Genomic DNA, 20,590 nt, shown 5'->3' with positions numbered 1-20,590 from the left:
CATTGTTAACTCTTCCCAGTATGCCACAGTCTGCATTCAAGTTCCCACCCGGCTTTTGTTTGTTCTGTTTTCTTGTCTTTGTTTTGATATCCTTCTTTGCATGGATTAATCTCTTGGAGCTGCGGTTGGCCTTAGTGAATCCTAGAACACTTCAATAATTCTCCACTTAGCTCTGGACTCACCCACATGGACAAATTGGTTTCTCTCTTCTGTCCTGAACTATTAAAAGAAACAGCTATGTGCTCTGTAAGGAGGAAAACATAATTATTCTCTTAAGTATGTTTTTCTTTTCCTTAATATCTGAACTAGCATGTTGCATCCATCAAGGAAGGACTAACATTGAGCCCCAGTAACCAAAGCAGTGTCTGGCGCAGACTCCAAATCTTGGTTGAATAAATGAAAATCTCACTCAAACTTATTCTTTTCAATATTACTTTCTAGGGTTTTTACCATTGGATCCCAAGCATTAGAATAGACACTGCACATAGTAGGTCCTCGAAACACATTTGCTGACTGACTAACTTAGAAAAGATGCTAATAAAAATGTGATAATTGCCTTTTCTAAAGCACAAGGGGGTGGAGGGCTCATCTCATCCCCACAAGATGTATTTTGTCAGGATTTTCTTCTTTGGTGGGAAATAGGACTTTAGAACTGTTCTACTTCCTGCTGACACCCCTAATTATTGTATTTGCCAGTGTCTAACAGAACTGTGCACCGTAACAACAAAGTGATGTTAAAAAGGCCAGCAACCAGCCTGGTGCTGGGCGAGTGCCTGTGATCCCCTACTCCAGAGGCTGGAACAGGAGGATCGCAAGTTCAAGGCCAGCCTCAGCCACTTAGCAAGATCCTGTCTCAAAAGAAAAAAAAAATTAAAAGAGCTGGGGGTGTAGCTTGGTTGGTGTAGTGTCCCTGGGTTCAATCCCCAGTGCTAAAAAAATATTAAAATAAAGGCAAGGCACCCAGGAAGCAGCAGGCAGCTCGTGGCACTATGGTTTCCAGATGTCTGTCTTGAGAAGTGTTGCCCATAGAACCACAAACAAAACCACAGGAAAAACATACTTAAGAAGATAGGTGCCATCTTCAGAGAGCCCAGGCCCAGGAACGCATGGGAAATTTGAATAGATGCACTTTTTGAGATGCTTCAAAGAATCTGCCGGGAATAACCAGAACCCCAGACCTACTTGCATCACTCTCTCAACAAGTTTCTAACAGAAATTTAAAAATGCCATTGTGCAAATAACCTTAAATTAAATCAGAGCCATGTGGAAACTTCCCTGGCCTCTGGGTGATAAGGGATAGAAAGGACCTCATCTTGAGTATTGACAAACAAGTATATTTCTGCCACACTGTCTGGAGGCCGGAGTGTCACCCCTCAAGAGCTGAAGCCAGGAAAAGAGAAATCAATCGGCACCATATTAGGAAATCCACCCAAGACCCAGTTGCACTATTTAAGTATGAATAATTCCCACAGGAGCAGAGCCCATCTGGAAACCTGTTGAAAACAAATCAGAGGGGGACAGAGGAAAGTGAAAAACGAGAGAGAGGATGTGCAATAGAACTGCAGCCAATGGCATGAGACCAGAGCCACCAAATGCAGCACTTGCATCTGTCCTCTCTTATGGTCTTAAGTAATGAACGACCCACACACCAGGTAAGCATTAAGGACCTTCCCCGCAGGCTGGCATCTAAACTCTGAAGCTGATATAATTTGATCATAAAACTCCTCCTTAGACCCAAAGCAAAGGAATTGTTTAGCAAATCACAATTGATGATTACGAATTAATATCACACCATGAATGACTGTAAATATGATATACATTTAGGTAGAAAAAGGAGCCTATGGAATGGTATTCGTTCTCGGCACTCCCACCTTTATGGAAACAATCGTATCTACAGTGAATAAGAAGAAAGAAGCAAAACCAAAAGTTGTTTCTGTATCGGGTTTGAACCCTAACTATATCCCCAGAGATCAGAGCATCAGGGAGGGTGGTGGGGGGGTCTTCTAAAACACTTCCCGTGGCACTTCTTACTCCAAGGTAAGAAACACATAGTTGTAGACAGACAGACAATTGCAGGCTGTGGTTGTCGAGGCATATAGAGCATGGACCAGCACGGCCACCCACCGCCCCAATGACGTCACCACCGCCTCCATGTCTGAGACAAAAGAAAATCAAAACTCAAGGGAATATGGCTCAGGAGATCCCAGGTGTGTTGCCAAGGAATTGCTACTGGGAAGCAGAAGGGCTCCTCCTCCTTACTGGTGGTGGGGTTGTTCTCGGAGACCCCGGCGTCCTCTTGGTCTGTGGACGGTTGTGAAGTGGGCAGGTGGGTGTGGAAGATGGTGTAACCCCCTGAAGTGCTCCTTTCGCTGGAGGAGCCGCTGCTCATGTCCTCGTCCATAGGTTGGCTGGGGTTGATGTCTTCCTCGTGCGTCCTGTATTCGCCTTTCTTGCTGTAGCGGGTCCCATCGCGGTTGACAATGGCTTGGGAGAGAGAAGGGCACTTTGAGAACTTTACAGCTGATATTTTTTGAGTCTTGAAGAAAGACTGAATTGTCATATAGCACAGTGGCTTTGAAACTCTTCTTTTGTAGGATGGATACCTTTCTATCTGGTGAGGAGACATGGGGGGTTGCACCCAGAAAGTACATTCTTCTCTGCTCTCCCTGCACCCCATCCCACACAGCCTGGAAATGAGCAGGAGAAAGAAGAGGTTCTGGGGAACCCTCATATTTGAATCCCAGCTTCATGTAGCTCTGGATGAGGCACAATTGTGAGCTTAAGTCCTCATTTCTAAAGCAAGTGCAATGTCACCTTCTGGGTAGAATTATCACGAGCCTTATGACATTGTGAGTAAAGCATTCAGCACAGTATTCAAAATAAATGAATGCTCTATAAATGATAATTCCCTACCTGGTTTCTGACTCTGCCTTCTGAAGGTTGTGTATAGTGTGTTGTTATTAACTCTATCCATTTCCAGAAAAGATTTGAAATAGCAGACTAGTAACCTCCACAAGGAAGGCATGGTTGCAAACCCATGAAGGAACAGATTTTCTTTCTAAAGGGCAAATTTTGTCAGTTGAAGCAAACCTCCACTCTAAGCTAGGAAATCAGTGTGTCTAAATATTGACAGAGGCTCTGCCATCCTCTGTGAAATTTGACCTTGATGTTAACAAACACGGACGTACATAAAGATCTAAATCTTTGGTTTAAACAAGTAAATGGCTAGAATGGACTAGAGGGGGGAAAAGTTCAGATGAATTTATTCATTGTTCCTGCTTTAAATATGTGCTGCCTTCAAGTCTGGGCCACTCACTACATGCATGTGCATTTAGCAGAAATTATTTTCTGCTGAATTGCATCAGTGCAACTGAAGTTTCCTTTTGTCCACTATCTACCTTGCTCAAGTGGAACTATGAAAAAAAAATTCCCAAATCTCAGTCTCCCTGATAATCTCTGTAGATGATCTGAGGAAATACAAAGACCATCTAAGGCCATTTTCTGTAACTGTAACAAGATACTTCAGAACAGGTAATTTATAAAGAATAGAAGATTATTTGGCTCACAGTTCTAAAGGCTAGGAAGTCCATGTTCATGAATATGAACATGGTTCACAGCATCTTGTGAGGGGCTTCTTCTTGTATCCTAATATGGCAGAGGGTATTACCCAGTAATGATTCAGAGCAGTGTGCTAGCTCAGGTCTCTCTTCCTGTTCTTATAAAACTATCGAGGCCTCACCTTCCTGGGGGCCCATTCTCTTGACCCCCTCCATCTAATCCTAATTATTTCTCAAAGACCCCATCTCCAAATACCATTAACATACAAATTTGGGGATTGTTTCCCACATGTGAACTTTTGAGGGGACATATTCAAATATACCACTGATCAAACATGTACAAATCTGGGCTTTGAAAGGGATCTGTGGGAATCAAGGTATTTATTGTGCATTTACTATGGACCAGGCACACAATAAATGTATTTCTTAAGTTTTATGACAATCTTTGCATGTCATTCGATTATACATAAGAGAAAATTGAGGCTCAGAAAAAGTAAGGCATTCCTCTATTGTCAGCCAGGTGGTTAAGGAAGTAAGATGTCAAACTGGCCCAATTGATCTAACACATCTCACATTGTACTATTGCTGTGTGAGGCTACCCTTCCTGCAACAAGGCACAGGCCAAAGACAGATTCTTTACATAACAGGGGAGGCTGAATTTGTATGGTCCAGGAAGATGCCCATCACCCACCACTACTACCACCAAGCCCAAGCACCGTGGCTCTGAGCAAGCAGAAAGCAGATTTCCTCAACACTGTGCTACTTACCAAAGAAATGAATCCCAGGTACAGTATGATCAGGGTTAATGGGTTGAGATATTAAAAAGTTCTGGTTAAGATTTTTTTTTTTTTTTGCTTTTAAAAGTCCCATATACATACTTCTGCAGATAATCAAGATGATTGGGAGTGGGCATGGTATAAATAATGCCACAACACATATCAGGAAGTTTTAACCCTTTGTAATTATCTTTCAAAACTTGAGTGATAGCGAACATAAAATTTACATTTTGGAGCCCGAATGCCCCTGTCCCTGACACTTCTTAATCCTTCTTTATAAGAGAAGGATTCGGGTGTCAGCAGCTGGAACTTTAAAATATTATTTAATGTTACTTATGTTTAAATTTATTTTTAAGGTTATCTTCTATTTATGACAAGTGGTGTGGGTTTTCCATTTGCTAACTAGCTTTTATTCTTTTTAAATAAATAAATTTATTTTTAAATAAATAAATACAAATATATTTTAAGTAGAAGAGAATAGGTCAAATAAATTAAAAAAATATATATCAGGTAAAGTGAGAGTGCTGTGTAGTACTTAGAGATATGCGTCCAGAATGTGAAAGTGGTTTCCAAATGACTGAAGATTGAGGAACACTGCTTCAGGATAAACCAAAAGGGGAAGGAACCCTGAATCAGAGCCAACCTTCCCCAGCCCTAGGGAAATGACTAATATTCTATTCAAATATAAACCATAGAGAACACACCGGATGCCCTTCCCAAGAAAGAGAAAACTCAAGATGAGAAGAGAGACTTACTTATGGTAACTATGCCATCAAAGGAATTGGGCAGGTCTGTGACTGATGTACAATCTTCGTCGAGTGGAGCTGGGAAGTAGGGGGGAAAAAAAGCATGAAAATTCTAAAAAGTCACTAGTAAAATTGACTCCATTTCTATATAGTAAGAATGGGATTTTATTAAATTTATCCTAAGTGATTTTCTTTTTGTGAAACTTGGTATTTTGCTAGAAAGTTCTCTGCCCTTTGTGGTGTACTTTCCATTTTTGTTTAATTTCATAAGGTCCTGAAAACTTATTACCTCTCTCCAACAATTTTATTTATTAAAAAAATCTGTGTTTTCTGTATCAGCCACTATGGAAGGCTGAGGGTTTAATTGTGAACAAGACAGACATGGGTCCTTCTCTAGTGATATATATATACTAAAGAAGATTTTAAAATTTTTCTACTGTAAAAGTAATGTGGGATCCTGTAAAAGTTTTTAAAAAACAAAGAAACATATAAACTATCATGAGAAAATTATTTGTAATCTCAGGCACCAATAGAAATGATGGAAAAACATGGCAGACACACGGTTAGCATGAACACCACGTTGATCTGCAGATTAAAAGAGTCAATAAGGAAATTGCCTGATCAAAATATTTTAAAACCAATTAATTTCTAGTCTTGGTATTAATTATTATTAATATACTAATTACTTTATTAATTAAGTACTTTATTACTTCATGAATTTAACTGGTCTTCCTAAGTACCTAATCCGTATAGACTGCGTCTCAGCTGAGGTCAGCCATCTTGGACATAGGCACCCAGAATAACTCTTATGAATATTGTCTTGGCATATCTCATCATGGGCACCCCTGAATTGTTTTTCTTTTGTTCTCCATTTATCTTCTCCTTTCCCAACCCTTCTTCAAGATTTCTGGGCTGTCTGATCATCCACAGATATTGCTGGGAAACCCTCTGAACAGCATTGTCTGAAACCTTTGGAAAACAGGCATTGAAGTTCTACCTGCATGCCATCCTTGGAGTCCTATAAGCAGGCTGCAGAGAGCCTAACCCACCATCCCATTCATGCATGTCATACCTTGTATTGGCCCCTAAAAATTCAGAGAGCTTTGAACTGGTTTTGCTGTTAAAGGAAGTTTGGATTTATTTGTGCATTACAGCTTTCATAGTATGTGTGTGTGTGTCTGTATGCATGTGTGTGTGTTTGAGCACACATGCATTTGCTTAAATGTAATATGGCAGTATATCTGTATGGTTGGTTTCTTCTGGAGTTGCTTCTTGACAAACAAGAAGGAAAAGGGAGAGAGGGAGGGATGGATGGATGGATGGATGCATGCATGCATGCATTTGTGCATGGGGGAATGGAGGTAGACAGACTGCTGTCACAAGGAGAGCTGCTATCACAAGCATTTTAAGTATCTTGCCATAAGTTGTTGGATACTCAGCATTAGGCAAAACAAGAGTTAGGCAAAACAGGAATTGGTTGCTTCCCAGTATCTCTGACATCCTTTTCCCACAAGTAAAGGGAATATCTTTTACCTGACCATATCTTTGGTCTCATCGTGAAAATAACTAGCAGATTCTTCAAAGGGAAAGGTCACCTCCTTGGTAGGGTCATTCCTTACCAACTAATTTAAACCAGCCTTTCGTCACTTCCACACACCCCAACGTGTATCATCTTGCTTTAATTTATTCTTCTTGTTCACCATTGTCTAAAATTATCTCTCTCGTTTTACCTGATGGCAGTCCATGGTGGATCTTACCATGGCCCCTATCTTCTGCTACCACTGCCCATAGGAATTTATAAGCTCCAAAAGATGACTAGTAAGTGTGGGGGTGGGGGGGCGTCGCTGCAGATGGAACCCAGGGTCTCGTACATGTTAGGTAAGTACTTTACCACTGAGCCACACTCCCATCCTGAGGAGTAATCTTATCTGTCTTGGCCAAAATAGTTACGTGTGATGGGAACAGAAAAGCACTTAATAAATTTTTGATCAATTAATAAAAAAAGGCAAAAACCACCAATATAATTTCCCAAAGGTCCATTCTCCCAGGAAGCATACCAAAGATGGTAACTCCCCCAAATGGTTTGCAAATATGAGCAGGTCAAGAAGTGTGTAGATATACTCTGAATGGTATGCCATAAGAAATGTTAAAGGAAATTACAGGTACAGGTGTTCATTAATTATTTGTCAGTATTTGCTTGACACTTCTATGCCAAGTCATTAAAAAAAATATGGAGATAAAGAACAAACGAACACATTTCTGTCCCTTTTCCTGAGCAATTCACAAAGTTATAGGAGAAGATAGTACTATTTCTTTAGCTCTTTACAATATGAAAAAAATCCTCCAAAATTTTCTTATTTGAAAATACGATCATGTAGCCAACTTGGGCGATTTGTGGGGCTTCCATCCTGTTTATCTTGGAGATGCTGCCAGAGAATGGTCCCATCTTTGGGATGATTTTGGTATTTGTATGCTGCAGATGCCCAGAAATGGGTTTTGGATTATGGATGTTTTATGCCAGGGATGCAGCATCGTCCCCTCAATTCAGACACAATGGCAGATGAGAGGGGCACACTGAGAATCTCCTAGAGATACATTGAAATGGGATGGGGCATGTCAAGACCACTAACCATTCTGTGAATGGTGACAGTGTGTGCTCACATAGACCCCCTTCATGCTCCATTTCACCTAAACTTTGATAAAGAACATCAACTCTAGCAAGTATACTGTGATGGATGGTGACCTAAATGTCCAATTAATATATTCATGCTCCCATGTCAGATCATGGGACCTCATTAGACAGCTTTTCATTCTGCTTAATGAGCTCTGCTCAGCTGGGAGAGTTAGCCGCTGAGGTGTCCCTGAACCCAGGGATTTGTTAGAAACTAAGGTGGGCTTCCTGGTGGGCTGTGTTTTCAGAAACTTAGGCTCCATTGCATGAAAAGGGCCAAGAGAAACATGACAGAAATACAGCCTCTGGTTCTTCCTATCCCCACTCTCCCAAGCAGTACTGAGTACAGACAGCTGAAAAAAAATCAATAAATATTCTCTTTAAACTTAAAACTTAGAAGCCTATCAACACTGAGTCAGTTGGGCTGTGGATGTAGCTCAGTGGTTGAGTGTTTGCTTGGCATGAGCCAAGCCCTGGGTTCAATCCCCAGTACTGCAAAAAGCAAAACCACATTGAGTTAATTAGGAAAATAGAGAAAAAGAAAACCATTACTTCTAATTTTGCTCCTTTAATAGAGCCATTTGGGTATGAAATACATCTCTAGTTTAAAGTTTTTCAAGTGAATTAACATCCCCCTCTCTAAGGAGAGAAAAGCTAATCAATGCTATTGACCCTGGCTTTGGGAATGAACCCAACATCGTGGGCAAAATTAAAGGCAAGGAGAAAAGCCTCATCCATCTCTGCCTACAGGGCTTTGATTCCAGACCCAGAAAACAGCATGAGCTTTTGCCTTTTTGAATGAAGAGTCTCAAAACCTTAACCAAGGTGACATGGACTTGTAAAACAGGCAAGAGAAAATGAAACACAACTACATACTTCACTAAATATATTTCCTGGTCACAGCAAGGAGAAGCAGCAAGCAGTGCCCAGAGGCTTGGAGTCTGCAGGCCCATGCCAGCCCTTGCACTTGACCAGTCCCTTTATCTCACTTCTCATGCCAAGATGGATCAAGCAGTCCCCACATTGGCTGGGCATGGAGCTCCTGTTTATCCCCATGTGGTTGTGTTCATTAGGATAGCCTTAGACATTCCAGGCATGGGCCACATACTGTCTAGCCTCCATTGGACTTTTCCCCTTTTGATCAAACTCTTTTTGGGTCCTCTATCCATGCAACAGAGAGGAGTCAATGTTCTACAGCTTTCTTCTCATCGTTTTGAGTGTCTCTCCATAGTTGTAGTAACCTATATTGTAGTTGTAGTAACCTATATAGGCAGAATTCACCAACTTCACATACTCTGTTTTTACTACCCACTGTGTACTTTTTCCTTTCCCCTAAATTCTAGATTTCCTCTCTGACTCCTCATGCGGATCCTTCAAGGTCCTGCAATAATAGGTGGGTGGCACAGCCTGATGCCAGCCCCTGATGCAACCCCACAATGACTGCAATGGCCCTTAAAATTTCATGCAGATTTTATATTCTACTACCGTAGATTATATCTATATTTTTTCATATAGTTAATGTTTTAAGTCACTTTAGAGCTAATTTAGCATCCCCTTCTCACCTTTATAGAAAACTGACACTTCATGAAGATGTGTCATGTTTACCTCGAAGCTTCACCTTTTCCTTTAATGTAGCTTCAAACCTTCAGGTGGAACAGAAGGCTCAGTTTGAGAAGTCAGACTTCTGATTGTTGGCATTGAAATATTTGACATTTATGGAAATGATCCTTCTCAAAAGACCCTGAAGACTCATAATACATAGAATTGTTTGATTTTTCTGGGGCTTGAATTAGATGTGTGAGCACGAATTTCTGGGCTAGGGGTTGGAAGAGTTGCATAGATGGGGAGCCGACCAGCATCTACACCTTCATTTAACTTTCTTATTCTCTAGTTGTGTAGTTGTGTCAACTGTTGGGTAAGTGACATTCAAGAAGGTGGATGGTCAATCATGCACTCTCTTAGCTTCCTCTCAGTCCCATATATAATAAATATTCTCAGCTAAACCATTTGGTTTGCACCCCACTATTAGATCAATGACTTTCCCTTTACACTGAATGAATCACCCTTCATGAGCTGGCCCCTGCCGACCCCTCTGACTGTATTCCCTGGCATTCACCCTTCCGATCACTGGACTTTAGCCACCTTGGCCTCCTCGATGTCCTTGGAACAGGACAGGATGCTCCTGCATACCTGGCTTTGCACTGGCTGCCCCTTCTGACAATGGCTTCATGCATCACTTTGATCAGGGCTCCTAAATGCACCTACTCGGTTAAAAAAAAATAAATAAAAGCATTCCTATCACTTTTTAACCTTTTATTTTACTTTGCTTTCTTTTTGAGCACTTACAGCATTCTGCGTTCATAGTAAGTATTTAATATTTATGTGTTCATTATTTGCCTCCCCAACTTAGCACCTTCTCTCTGCTGTAGAGATAGTCAGTGAGCGCCTGCTATATGATAGAAGCTACATAAATCCCCACATACGGTGACACTGAACTGCTGTCATCCAACCATGCTGCCACAGGCCACACAGAGATGGTGCACGTAGAACCAACCTGAAGCGTTGAAGCAATACGTGTCGTAGTGAGAGGTGTTGGAGGTGAGGATGTACACTCCTGTGTTGTTTGCTGCACAGATGGCATTGGGATGGATCCGGGGAATCACCACATGGCCTTGTATGAACCCGTACCTTCCACGGAAAAGCAAGAGGTTACTGGCCTGCATGGCTGCTGTGGGAATTTCATAATATCCCATCAAATGACATTTAATGCAGTGTAGCATTTCTTTCAATTCAACCCTAGGGATGTTAGAGGTTTCAACAACTGAGTTATGTGAAATCCCATAATAACATCACAGTAGAGTAAAAGAGATCAACCAGACTAACAGAAACAAAGTTATCTTATTTACAGATCCATGAACAGCCTTTACTTTTTCTTTTTCTGTTTTCTTTTTTTTTGGACCAGGGATTGAACCCAGGGATGCTTTACCACTGAACCACATCGCCAGCCCTTTTATAAATTTTATTTAAAGACAGGGTCTCACTGAGTTGCTTAGGGCCTTGCTAAGTTGCTGACACTGGCTTTGAACTCACAATCCTCCTGCCTCAGCCTCCTGAGCTGCTGAGATTACAGGCATGTGCACCATCCCCAGCTATTTTTCTTTCCAAATAAATAAAATTCATGAAAGAAAAAAATAAACAGTAGTTCCAAACAAAACTTGTGGTCAAGTTGGTTGGAACAAGCAGAAGGAAACTGAGTCCCAGAAAAGTGATAAGAGATTCACTCTGGCACTCGATGACCATTATATTTTTCAGAAAAGACCTAAAAATACCACTCCTATGATACAGGAAGGGTTGGCTCTTCATTTCAGGGCACAGATTTCATATCTGCCTTACTTCCTCTCCACCATTCTTCTTTCCCAGCTTGACCTTATCCTGAGAGTCCCTCACTTCACACTCCATTATTCTAAACATAAACCCTTGTTCATATGCCAGTTGCATAGCATATGGTCTCCTGAGGATCCTGTGCACAATTCCATTGCCAGTGGAAATAAATTGACCATCATTAAAATGAGAGAAAGAGCAATTAAGGAAGTAGGTAGCAATGGCTCATTTAGTTAGAGAACATTTCAACACAGCAAAGGGGTGGTGGTGGGAGGGGATGTTTAACCCTTCTCCCCCTTCCAAGGTGTCTCTGGAAGCATGTTATGTGCTGCTGGAGGCCCTTTCATTACAGCATGCAGTGCCCAGCCTCTTCTAGCAACATGCTAGTGGCTACATACTCATGACACAAGTTTTTTTTTTCTTTCCCCCAAATAGCAAATGACTCAAAAAATAAGAACATGCCATTTTCAAGGGAGGGAATGATGGCAGCGGGAGGGCAGAGAGGGAGAAGCTAAATCCAGCAGGTTTCTGAAAATGCAGCGCTGACTAAAAGGCTCTGTGCAGATCCTTTAATCTTTCCTGCCAGGGGCAACAGCACAGAGTGCGTGGCCCTGCAAGATCCATGGAAATGTGTGTGAGTTGGAAGTTTCTAAGCACACAGAGCTCATTACGTCTATGTTGCAACGATAGCTCGCATGACTAATTCCTCCTCTGAACCAACAGACTGATTTTCCCAAAGTTTTCTTAGCTGGGGAGGGGGAGTGTCACAATTAAATGTTAATAGGTTTTCATGTATCTGAGTGTTGCTACTGATCAGGGCGGGGCAAGTGAAAGAAGAGTAGCTGCTGAGGTTTTATTCTTACCCGTGAGACTCTGCTATCTGTCCTGTGGCAGGTGTCTGATTCAGAGCTATCTGAGTGAAATTATGGAAAGAAGTTTTGCAACACTTAATACTAGTGACAGGTGAAATGATCTATTTCTTTGGCTTGGTTTTACTTTTTTCTTTTTGCTAAATAATACTCCTTGGTGAACCTACCTCCCCACCTCACCCTACCGCATCATGTCACATTGACAAGGAAGTACAACACTAATGTTCTAGAACACACACTTGTTTTGTAAATTATTACTGATATTTTCTCATATCATGTTGTCTGTGATTTTTTTTTTTTTTTTGATACTGGGGATTGAACTCAGCGGTGCTTAACCACCGAGTCACATCCCCAGCCCTTTTTGTATTTTATTTAGAGACAGGGTCTCACTAAATTGATTAAGTTGCTGATGCTGACTTTGAACTTGCAATCCTCCTGCCTCAGCCTCCTGAGCTGCTGGGATTACAGGCGTGCACCACCATGCCTGGCTATCTGTGATTTTTATGTGGTGCACTATATACAAGCTGAGGATATTAAAATTGGTGTGTGTGTGTGTGTGTGTGTGTGTGTGTGTGTGAAAGAGAGAGAGAGAGAGAGAGAGAGATGCACAAGGAGGAAAGAAATGTTCAGCAAATCAGTACAGCATACTTAACTCCCCTCTTCCCCTCAGGAAAGCTTGATCACTAAAATCTTGTCCTGGGCTCAGACTAAGGAGACCAAATCCTGACTCCTGTGCAAGCTGTGTGATTCAGGAAAAGCTGAGGAATTTACCTAAGCCTCAGTTCTTTATTCATAAAGCAGGGTAGTAAAATCAATCCACAGCATGGTTTAAAGACTAAGTGGAAGATGTAGCAGGGCTCCCAGCACCTCGGCACTCCCTGATGGCCCTGACAACAAGATCTCCTCTTGGTTTCAGCATATGAGACCACCTCTCCATCTCTCAAAAGACTTGTCTATATTTCACAGTCAAAGTGCAACTTACTAAATCCACTTTCTTAGCCTAGTGGCCTAGTCAAAGCCAAATTCAAACAATTAACCTTGGGTATCCAATAAATGGATTTTCTAATTGGTCTTCTTTCATCTCAGTTTCCGTAGGTATAGGAGAAATCTTCCTCCCTCTGCTCCTTTTACATTCTCCAGACTTAGCTCTGTATAGACACAGAGATGTCAAATACATCTGCTCTTTGTTTCAGAGTGTTACTGCTTGAGAGTACTTTCTTCCCTGATGCAAATGTTCTGCATATAATTTGTGTCCTTCAATACAACAACCACTTGCCATTTGTGGCTAGTTGAGCATTTGAAATGTAGCCAGAGTCACTGAAGTTTTCATATTTTTAAATTTTAATTAATATAAGTAGAAATCAGCACATGTGGTTAATGGCTACCATATGAGAACCATCATAGACTAAAGATTTTCCCCTTCCATTTTAGGAAAAGAATCTCAGCTACCTCTCATGAGGTGAATGCATGACTGTACCCAAGGGCAGGGGACAGCAGCATTTAACTTACACTTAGTAGTTTTCATAAAAAGTACTGTAGCTTGACTTTGCAAAAGCAGCCTGTGTGTATGTGTGTGCATTGAAGAGAAAGGGGACCCACTTTTCCGGAACCACAAGCTAGAGTGGAAACTTTAGAGGGTTACTAACACTACTCTGACCTCTTGTAGTGAAATTAAACCAAACCAGGCACTCCACTGTGGTTGTCACCATGGCTTGCTCTTTGTGTGCAACCTTGCCATAATAATTTTAAAAATAAGGCCCCTGCCCGTTGTGATTACCTTAGAACAAACGAACAAACTGATTTGAGGAAAGCTCTACAGAGCACTGGGGTCCCTGAGGCATATAATGATGTATCTTAGTGGAACATGTGCTAAACTATTTCATGGCTATTTATTGACTTTTTCAAACCAAAGCAACATAAACACACACACACACACACACACACACACATACATACATACACGTTTGCAAAACATGCTTTGGGCCAAGTTTGCAGGGCCAAGACTCAACCAGCCACATATTTATTTTAAACACTGTTATTTGGTTTACGTTTTCTTGTGGTTCCGACAATGATATTGCATGCTTCTTCAAAGCCAGGAGAGCGCTGTGGAAGCACATTACCCAAGAGGATTCCAACCGATATGACCCTTCACGTCTTCCTCAGGCCTCCCTCTCTATGACTCACAAAAGTGTCTTTAGCTGACTTGAAATTCCAGTTGTCAGGCTGGTTTCACATGGACTTGGCCAAATTAATAGGTGGGGCTGACTGGTTAGGTAATAATCCATTCAGCTGCCGGGGAGGGGCCTTCGGTTCTAAGCCCCGTCCCCTGGACCCAGACCACTGGCTTTCCCAGTGGTGGGTGCTGGTCCCTTACCTGCAGGTCTCAAATCCCTTGGCTAGAGCCTGTTGCATCTGGGCCATGGTGGGCAGGGTACTGTTGAAAGCCTTGCAGAGGTCAGGTGCCTCCGTCCGAGAGATGCTGTAGCGACCGTTTTTCTCCACATGGAATACACCTGCGTAGCGGCAGGTTATATTCAGATCTGTAGGATGAAACAGAAACGTCAGTTCTTTTGCAGACTATACTTTGCATCAAAATAGATGAACAATAGGAAGCTTCATTTTAGGGAAGACTCAGGAAATATTCAAATAAACATCTCTACTGACCAGAGCCTTCAAGATTCACTCAGGCACATCAAAGGAACATTCCATAAGTTCAAATTTGAGATGAGACATGGTAAATAAAGCACATCATGCTTACGGTCCCCATTGGTTACTACCCAAAAGAGTTTTTTTTTTTTTAAAGCATCTGATTTAAAGTAACACAAACTCATGGAAACCTTACAAAATTGAGGAAAATAATGAAGAAAAACAAGAGTACCACTGAGAAAGCCAGAGCCTTTTGCTGTATGAACACACACCCCCACATGGAACACCTATGCGTATGTATATGTACACACATATGGCTGCACAGTGGAAATAGTACTAGATACACAGTCCTATATTTGGGAATCTTGTTTCACCTTAACCTTCAGAGCATTATTGCACACTCGAGTGTGATTGTCTCCTCACCCATAACCTCCAATGCCTTCTGGCTGTACCCAGAACAAAGGTCCTCATCATGGCAAGACCAAAGCACTCTGGCTCCTGTCTCCTTCTCCAGCCTCAACATGGCTTGCTCTGCTCTAAGCATAAAGCTTTCCATCAATTCCCTCAGGTACTTTGGCTCCTTAGAACACACACCTGCTTTCCCTCTGCCGGGAAAGTTCCATCCTCAGTGATTCACATGGGTGGTTCATGTTTATCATTCAGGATTTCAATTTTATGACCCCTTCCTTTGGAGTCCTTCCCTGATCACTCTTACCAGCCCCCAGCTTCTCCCTCTCCTTCCGCTGGCTTTTGGGGTCTGCATAACAACATGCTCATCCATTTGGACATTTGGCCCTTTGTCTGCCTGAAGTGACAGTCTAAAAAGCAAAGGCCTTTCACTTGTTTGCAGCTGTATCTCTAGCATCTATAACAGTGCCCAACAGAGAGCGGAGGTTCCTCAGCTATCTGTCAAATGAATGAACGACTCCTTGAAATTTCCTCAAAAACACATCTTTAATATAGCGACAGATCCATGGCCTGCTATTTGTTCCCAAGAATTAATGGCATTGAAAATGAAGCTCAACTGCTCTCCAGTGGGTAAATGACTGTTTAACATGAAGAATTCTGTGAGTTTTTGTAGACATTGCTCTGAAATCTCAGTCAGGAGCTGGAAATCATCCTGGTTCTGCATGATTCTGTAACAATCTCAAAAGACTTCAAAGGCCTTAATTGAAAACTCATTACTCTTTTGGAAGTCTATTATCCCCAGTCTGCATGTGAGTAAACTCCACCCAGAAAAATGAAGTCATTGGAATTGGCCTGGTGAGGTTCCATTCCTTCTGAGCACTTCCTTGAGACTCAGGGCCTGTCCTTCTCTAGGAGACAATGGACAAATGCCCAGGTGCCACGTAGGGCAGCATTCTGTTAGTTAAGACATAGAATAACAAGGTTGGCTTCAAGCCAGACTCCAGGCTTTCCCCTTGGGCAAGTCCAAAGAAAGTTGGGAAAATTCTACTTATGTATCAATAAGAAAATTGAGGTTCAGATAAATGAGTTGCCTAATAAAATGAATATTTCCATCTAGAATCATAGGCTTCTCCTGAATCCCAGTTGCTTTATCCTGCCTTTCTGAGCTGACAGCTGTGGAAGAGATCTTTCACAGCAGTATCCTTAGGTCCCCAGCTCCTTTGGGGCTGTGTTGCCTCAACTTCAGCAGAACTCTGAGAGGTGAGTTTTATGTATTATTTATAGGTGAAGAAACCAAAGCTCAGAAAAATTGAACAGCTTCCCCAAATCACCCAGCTACTAAATGTTAGAGCTAGAAAACAATCCCAGGTGTGTTTAGCACCAAATGCATGCTTTGAACTGCTTTGTGGAGGTCCTTTTATGTCACTAGACCAGCTATAGGAAAGGGAGAGGCACATGTGAATGGTTGCTTCATGATGAGAAGGATAAGGTCATTCTTATGGAGTTGCATAGGTGACAACTAACTGCTCTCCCTGCTAGAGCCGAAAAGAGGTTCCAAACTCTAGAAATCAGTGTTCAGCAAATTAAAAACAGGAGAACTATTAAAATTCTACATTATCTTTTCTTATTCTGAAAATAGTAAAAGAAATAAGAAGTGGCACTTGAAAAGACATAAGCCAACGTCAACTGTGTTTTCTTTTGTTCGTGTCATTAGGAAGTGGGTGCTTAAAGGAAAAAACATCAGGGCTGGGGTTGTGGCTCAGTGGTAGAGCGCTCACCTAGCAGATACGAGACTCTGAATTCGATCCTTAGCACCACATAAAAAAATAAATGAATAAATAAAATAAAGATATTGTGTCCAGCTACAACTAAAAAATAAATATTTAAAAAAAAATCAGAATCAGCAAAATACAAAATATGCTCTTGTGCAGAGTGTTCCTTATCAGGTTTGATGGGTCCTCCTAGACCACTCCTGCAATACTTGGCTAATGAGGCAATGAGAATGAGGAGGAAGGAAATGCACAGGCCCTTTTGAAATACTATTTGTTTTTACTGACATTTTCACCTTGAGTCTCAGTTGGCCAATCTCACAAAGGGAACCTGTCACTCTGTAACCTTTCCGGGGCCTTTCCTTGTCCAGCATGCAAAAGAAAAACAAAACATCCCAATCAGCTTCTTGGAGGGGAGGCTGCCAGGGGAGGCCTCCGTCAGATGCCAGGAGAGACAAACTACCTGCTCCTGGCCCAGGTGGCTGCTGTCATTCCCAGGTTAAAAATAAAGTCTGAGGCTAGACAGTGGTTTGGAGCTGAATGGCAATTTCTTGCTTATCAAAATCAATTCTAGCTTGCCACCTGGCAGACAGAATATGTGAATGTAAGAGAAATCAATGCAGGCTGAGATTTTTGAGTAAAATCCCTTGAGTTCCATATGTAGCACCCGATGTAACTTTATAGACAGTACCGGCATGCATTGGGCGAGCATGCTGATATGCGTGTAAGCGAGTATGTAGGCTTGTGGCCAGCCGAGACAGGATGAAACAGAGAACCTCAACCTTCAATTCTGCAAGACTCTGAGGCTTAAACAGGGCCTGATACATTGTAGGTATCCATACAGAGCTACTGAATGCAGGAAGAAATTCTTGGCAAAGTGAAAAATCCCACAGCTTGCATTTATGTTAACTCACCAGAAGTTTCCACTCCTAACTCTGATGGCATTCAAACCTTTAGGAATTGTAAAAATGAAGTCAACTGTCATGAACATTCACAGTCCCTTTCCTGTAAGTCCCTCTTGCCTTAAAAAGGGACCAAGCCTTCGGGGCTGTGTATCACACAAGCCCTGACAATTTAGGAAGATGTTCCAACAGGCTTCTTTAACACTTATGAAAACCCAAATTATCACCCTAAAGGATGTTCACAATACCAACAGCAATAATCATAGCTAATACTTATTATTCACTTATTACATACATACCAGGCACTTTTGTGAGCATTTTACAAGTACTAATTCATCTTATCCTTAAACAACCCTATGAGGTGGTCGATATTTTCATCATCATTTTTCAGATACAGAAACTAAGGCACAGAGCAGGGAAGCTATTTAAAACAACAACAACAACAACAACAAAAAAAAACAACACCTAAGTTCACAGAGGTTAATAAGAGTGGAGCTAAGACCAAATCTAACCAGCCTGAACTCCAGGTGCCCACAAACTTTGCCACTGCCCACTCCTCTAACCTTGAGCTAGGCCATTTTTTTTAAAAAACCCTGACCTCATCAAGGCATAGCTGACAATAGTCCCAAGACTTAAGTAGCATTAAAGTAAGGGTAACATCTGAGCCTCATGGATCACAAAACACCTCTGGATAGGGTGGCAGTGTCCACGGCAATGGTGCGAGCCATGCTGCCAACACGGCAGAAAGGACTCCTGAGATATTTTCATGTGTCTTCTGAGAAACAAAGAGTGGATTCAGGATCCACTCTGACTCAAGAAGTGAATGTTAAGTGGCTGATTGCATCTCTCCAACAAGCCTCTGCAACTGGAAATAAAGTTAGGTTTTCCATTGAACCCTCTAGTCTCCAATAAATCTCTTGAATCATGTAAGGAATAATCTGTCCCAAGCCCCCCTTCCCCCACACACACTTTGAGAGATGGAATAGGCCCAATGGGAAACATTGACTCTTTGAGGCCACTTTCAGATTCAGAGGGAAGGCTCCACAATGACACCCAACCTGCAGAATGCTCATTACAAGGAGTCTCATCCACCCAGGTGGGCTTGTGACCTGTCAGGAAGACCAAGGGAAGGAGCTCTTCCAGACTCCACAGCCTATAGAGCCCAATTCCATCACTGAACCCACTGAGGGTTGATGGTTCAGCTTACTTGGGACCTGGCCAAAGATGCTTTGGGGGCTCAGATCTTTCCTTCGCAGCTAGTTTGTTACGTAACGCCTCAGATGCTCAGCCTCCTCTTTGATGGAATGACAATACCAACCTCTCAGTGTTTGAGGGACTATTTTGTGACATATGTTAAACACTTGATATGGGGCTTGGCACTTAATAAACAGAGCCAATGGATATTGCAACTTATTATCTGCCTTAAGTACTTTAGCTAACTCAAATATCATAAAAATTCTATGAGGTAGGCACTACTCCCAAATCCATTTTTAGGAAAGGAGGAAATTGAGCCCCAAAGTGGTAAAGTAAATCGTCCCAAAGTCATCCAAGTGGGAGAGCTGGAACTCTATCCTGGCTCCTGTTTAAATTTATCATCACTTGATAAGCCACAGATGACCAGTAACACCACTAATCTTATACATAGCTTCCCCTAAGCTTCAGAACAAGAGAAATAAATCTCACTAATAAAATCACCCACACACATTTCAAAACTTTGCCTACATTGTGGAGCCTGTGAGAAATAGGCTTCTTGGTCCCGTCTAGTCATTTCCCAAGTGGTAGAAAATCACAAGCAACATCTTCGAGGAGGAAATAATTATTGTGTAATTTTCACTCAGGTTGCTATTATCTACATCTTTCCAAACTTGCTTAAGAAGCAAGTGGAAGTATTCACACAGCTAGAGAGTGACAGAGCTGGGTGACAAGAGGTGTTCCACCTGGAATCCAGAGGCTGGTCTTCAAGGGCTATGTGAACCCGTGAGACTGTGTGTAAGACTGGGTGTGTGTGAACTCATGGGCACAGGTGATTTGATGGCGTACTGTCCCTGGGTCTCAGGAGTTTCTCAAAGAAGTCTGTGACGGAACCCAGTAAAGAGTATAACAAATTGTTATCTTTGGTCATCAGGAATTCAAGGATTCTGGAATTTTGCAAATCCCTGCGGGCTTCACAACAGCTAGGACTATCTCTCTCTTCCTACCGTTATCTACCCAGTACTCCATATAGCTGTCTGGGGCAAGCAAATGAGAACAAATGAATGAATAGATGAGTGAGTGAATGAATGAATATGAATGAATGCCCCCCCCCGCCCCCGCCACAAACACACAGGACAAGCAGACTTAGGAGGCAAAGAAGGATGCCTCTCTGGTCCCTTCCCTACATATATCTAGTGCAAGCCCTATGAAGACCTCAGGAAGAAGACATGCCACCATACTGTGCCCAACGAGAGAAGGTGACTTCTCCAAACCTCACTTCTCTTAGTAGTCCTAAATGAAGGATTTTTTTCTCTAAGGAGTCAACCAAATGTGCCTGGTCCCTGTCTGTCATCTCCACAGGAGGGATGAGGTAGAATTAGGTATCTTCCTCCTAATTTGGTTGTGGAATCAGCTATGTGTGTGGAGATGAGGTGTTGCTTTATCTTGAAGGTGAGAGTCAGACCCATTCTGGCGACTCAATGACTTGTCTAATTCCCATGCTCACTTATCACAGACCAGGAGTGATAACATCAGTAGGTGTAGACATTATCTATTCTGGTTTGAAAGTTTTCAACATTTTACACTAAATAACTCATTTTATTCCCGTGAAGACACAGTGGGCACTTTTATTATCTCCATTTTTCTTTTGAGTTAACCTATTCATGGAGAAGT

General features: G+C 41.9%; 1 protein-coding gene across 21 annotated transcripts in view; it reads right to left on the bottom strand.

Annotated features, from left to right (window-relative positions):
• Cd44 (CD44 molecule (Indian blood group)) overlaps positions 1–20,590 on the bottom strand; it is an 81,908-nt gene that overhangs the window by 34,115 nt on the left and 27,203 nt on the right. For all 21 annotated transcript variants that reach the window (XM_015477779.2, XM_015477772.2, XM_048788581.1 and 18 more), the window contains exons 2-5: positions 14,375–14,540; positions 10,305–10,438; positions 5,089–5,157; positions 2,260–2,484 (exon numbers count right to left, since the gene is read on the bottom strand). In XM_015477779.2, coding sequence (XP_015333265.1) covers positions 2,260–2,484; positions 5,089–5,157; positions 10,305–10,438; positions 14,375–14,540 — 594 coding nt within the window. The remainder of the gene's footprint in view (positions 1–2,259; positions 2,485–5,088; positions 5,158–10,304; positions 10,439–14,374; positions 14,541–20,590) is intronic.

The sequence above is a fragment of the Marmota marmota genome, unplaced genomic scaffold, assembly GCF_001458135.2.
Source record: "Marmota marmota marmota unplaced genomic scaffold, marMar, whole genome shotgun sequence".
Classification (NCBI taxonomy): Eukaryota; Metazoa; Chordata; class Mammalia; order Rodentia; family Sciuridae; genus Marmota; species Marmota marmota.
The sequence above is the reverse complement of the archived record's forward strand: the minus strand, read 5'-3'. Positions and strand labels throughout refer to the sequence as shown.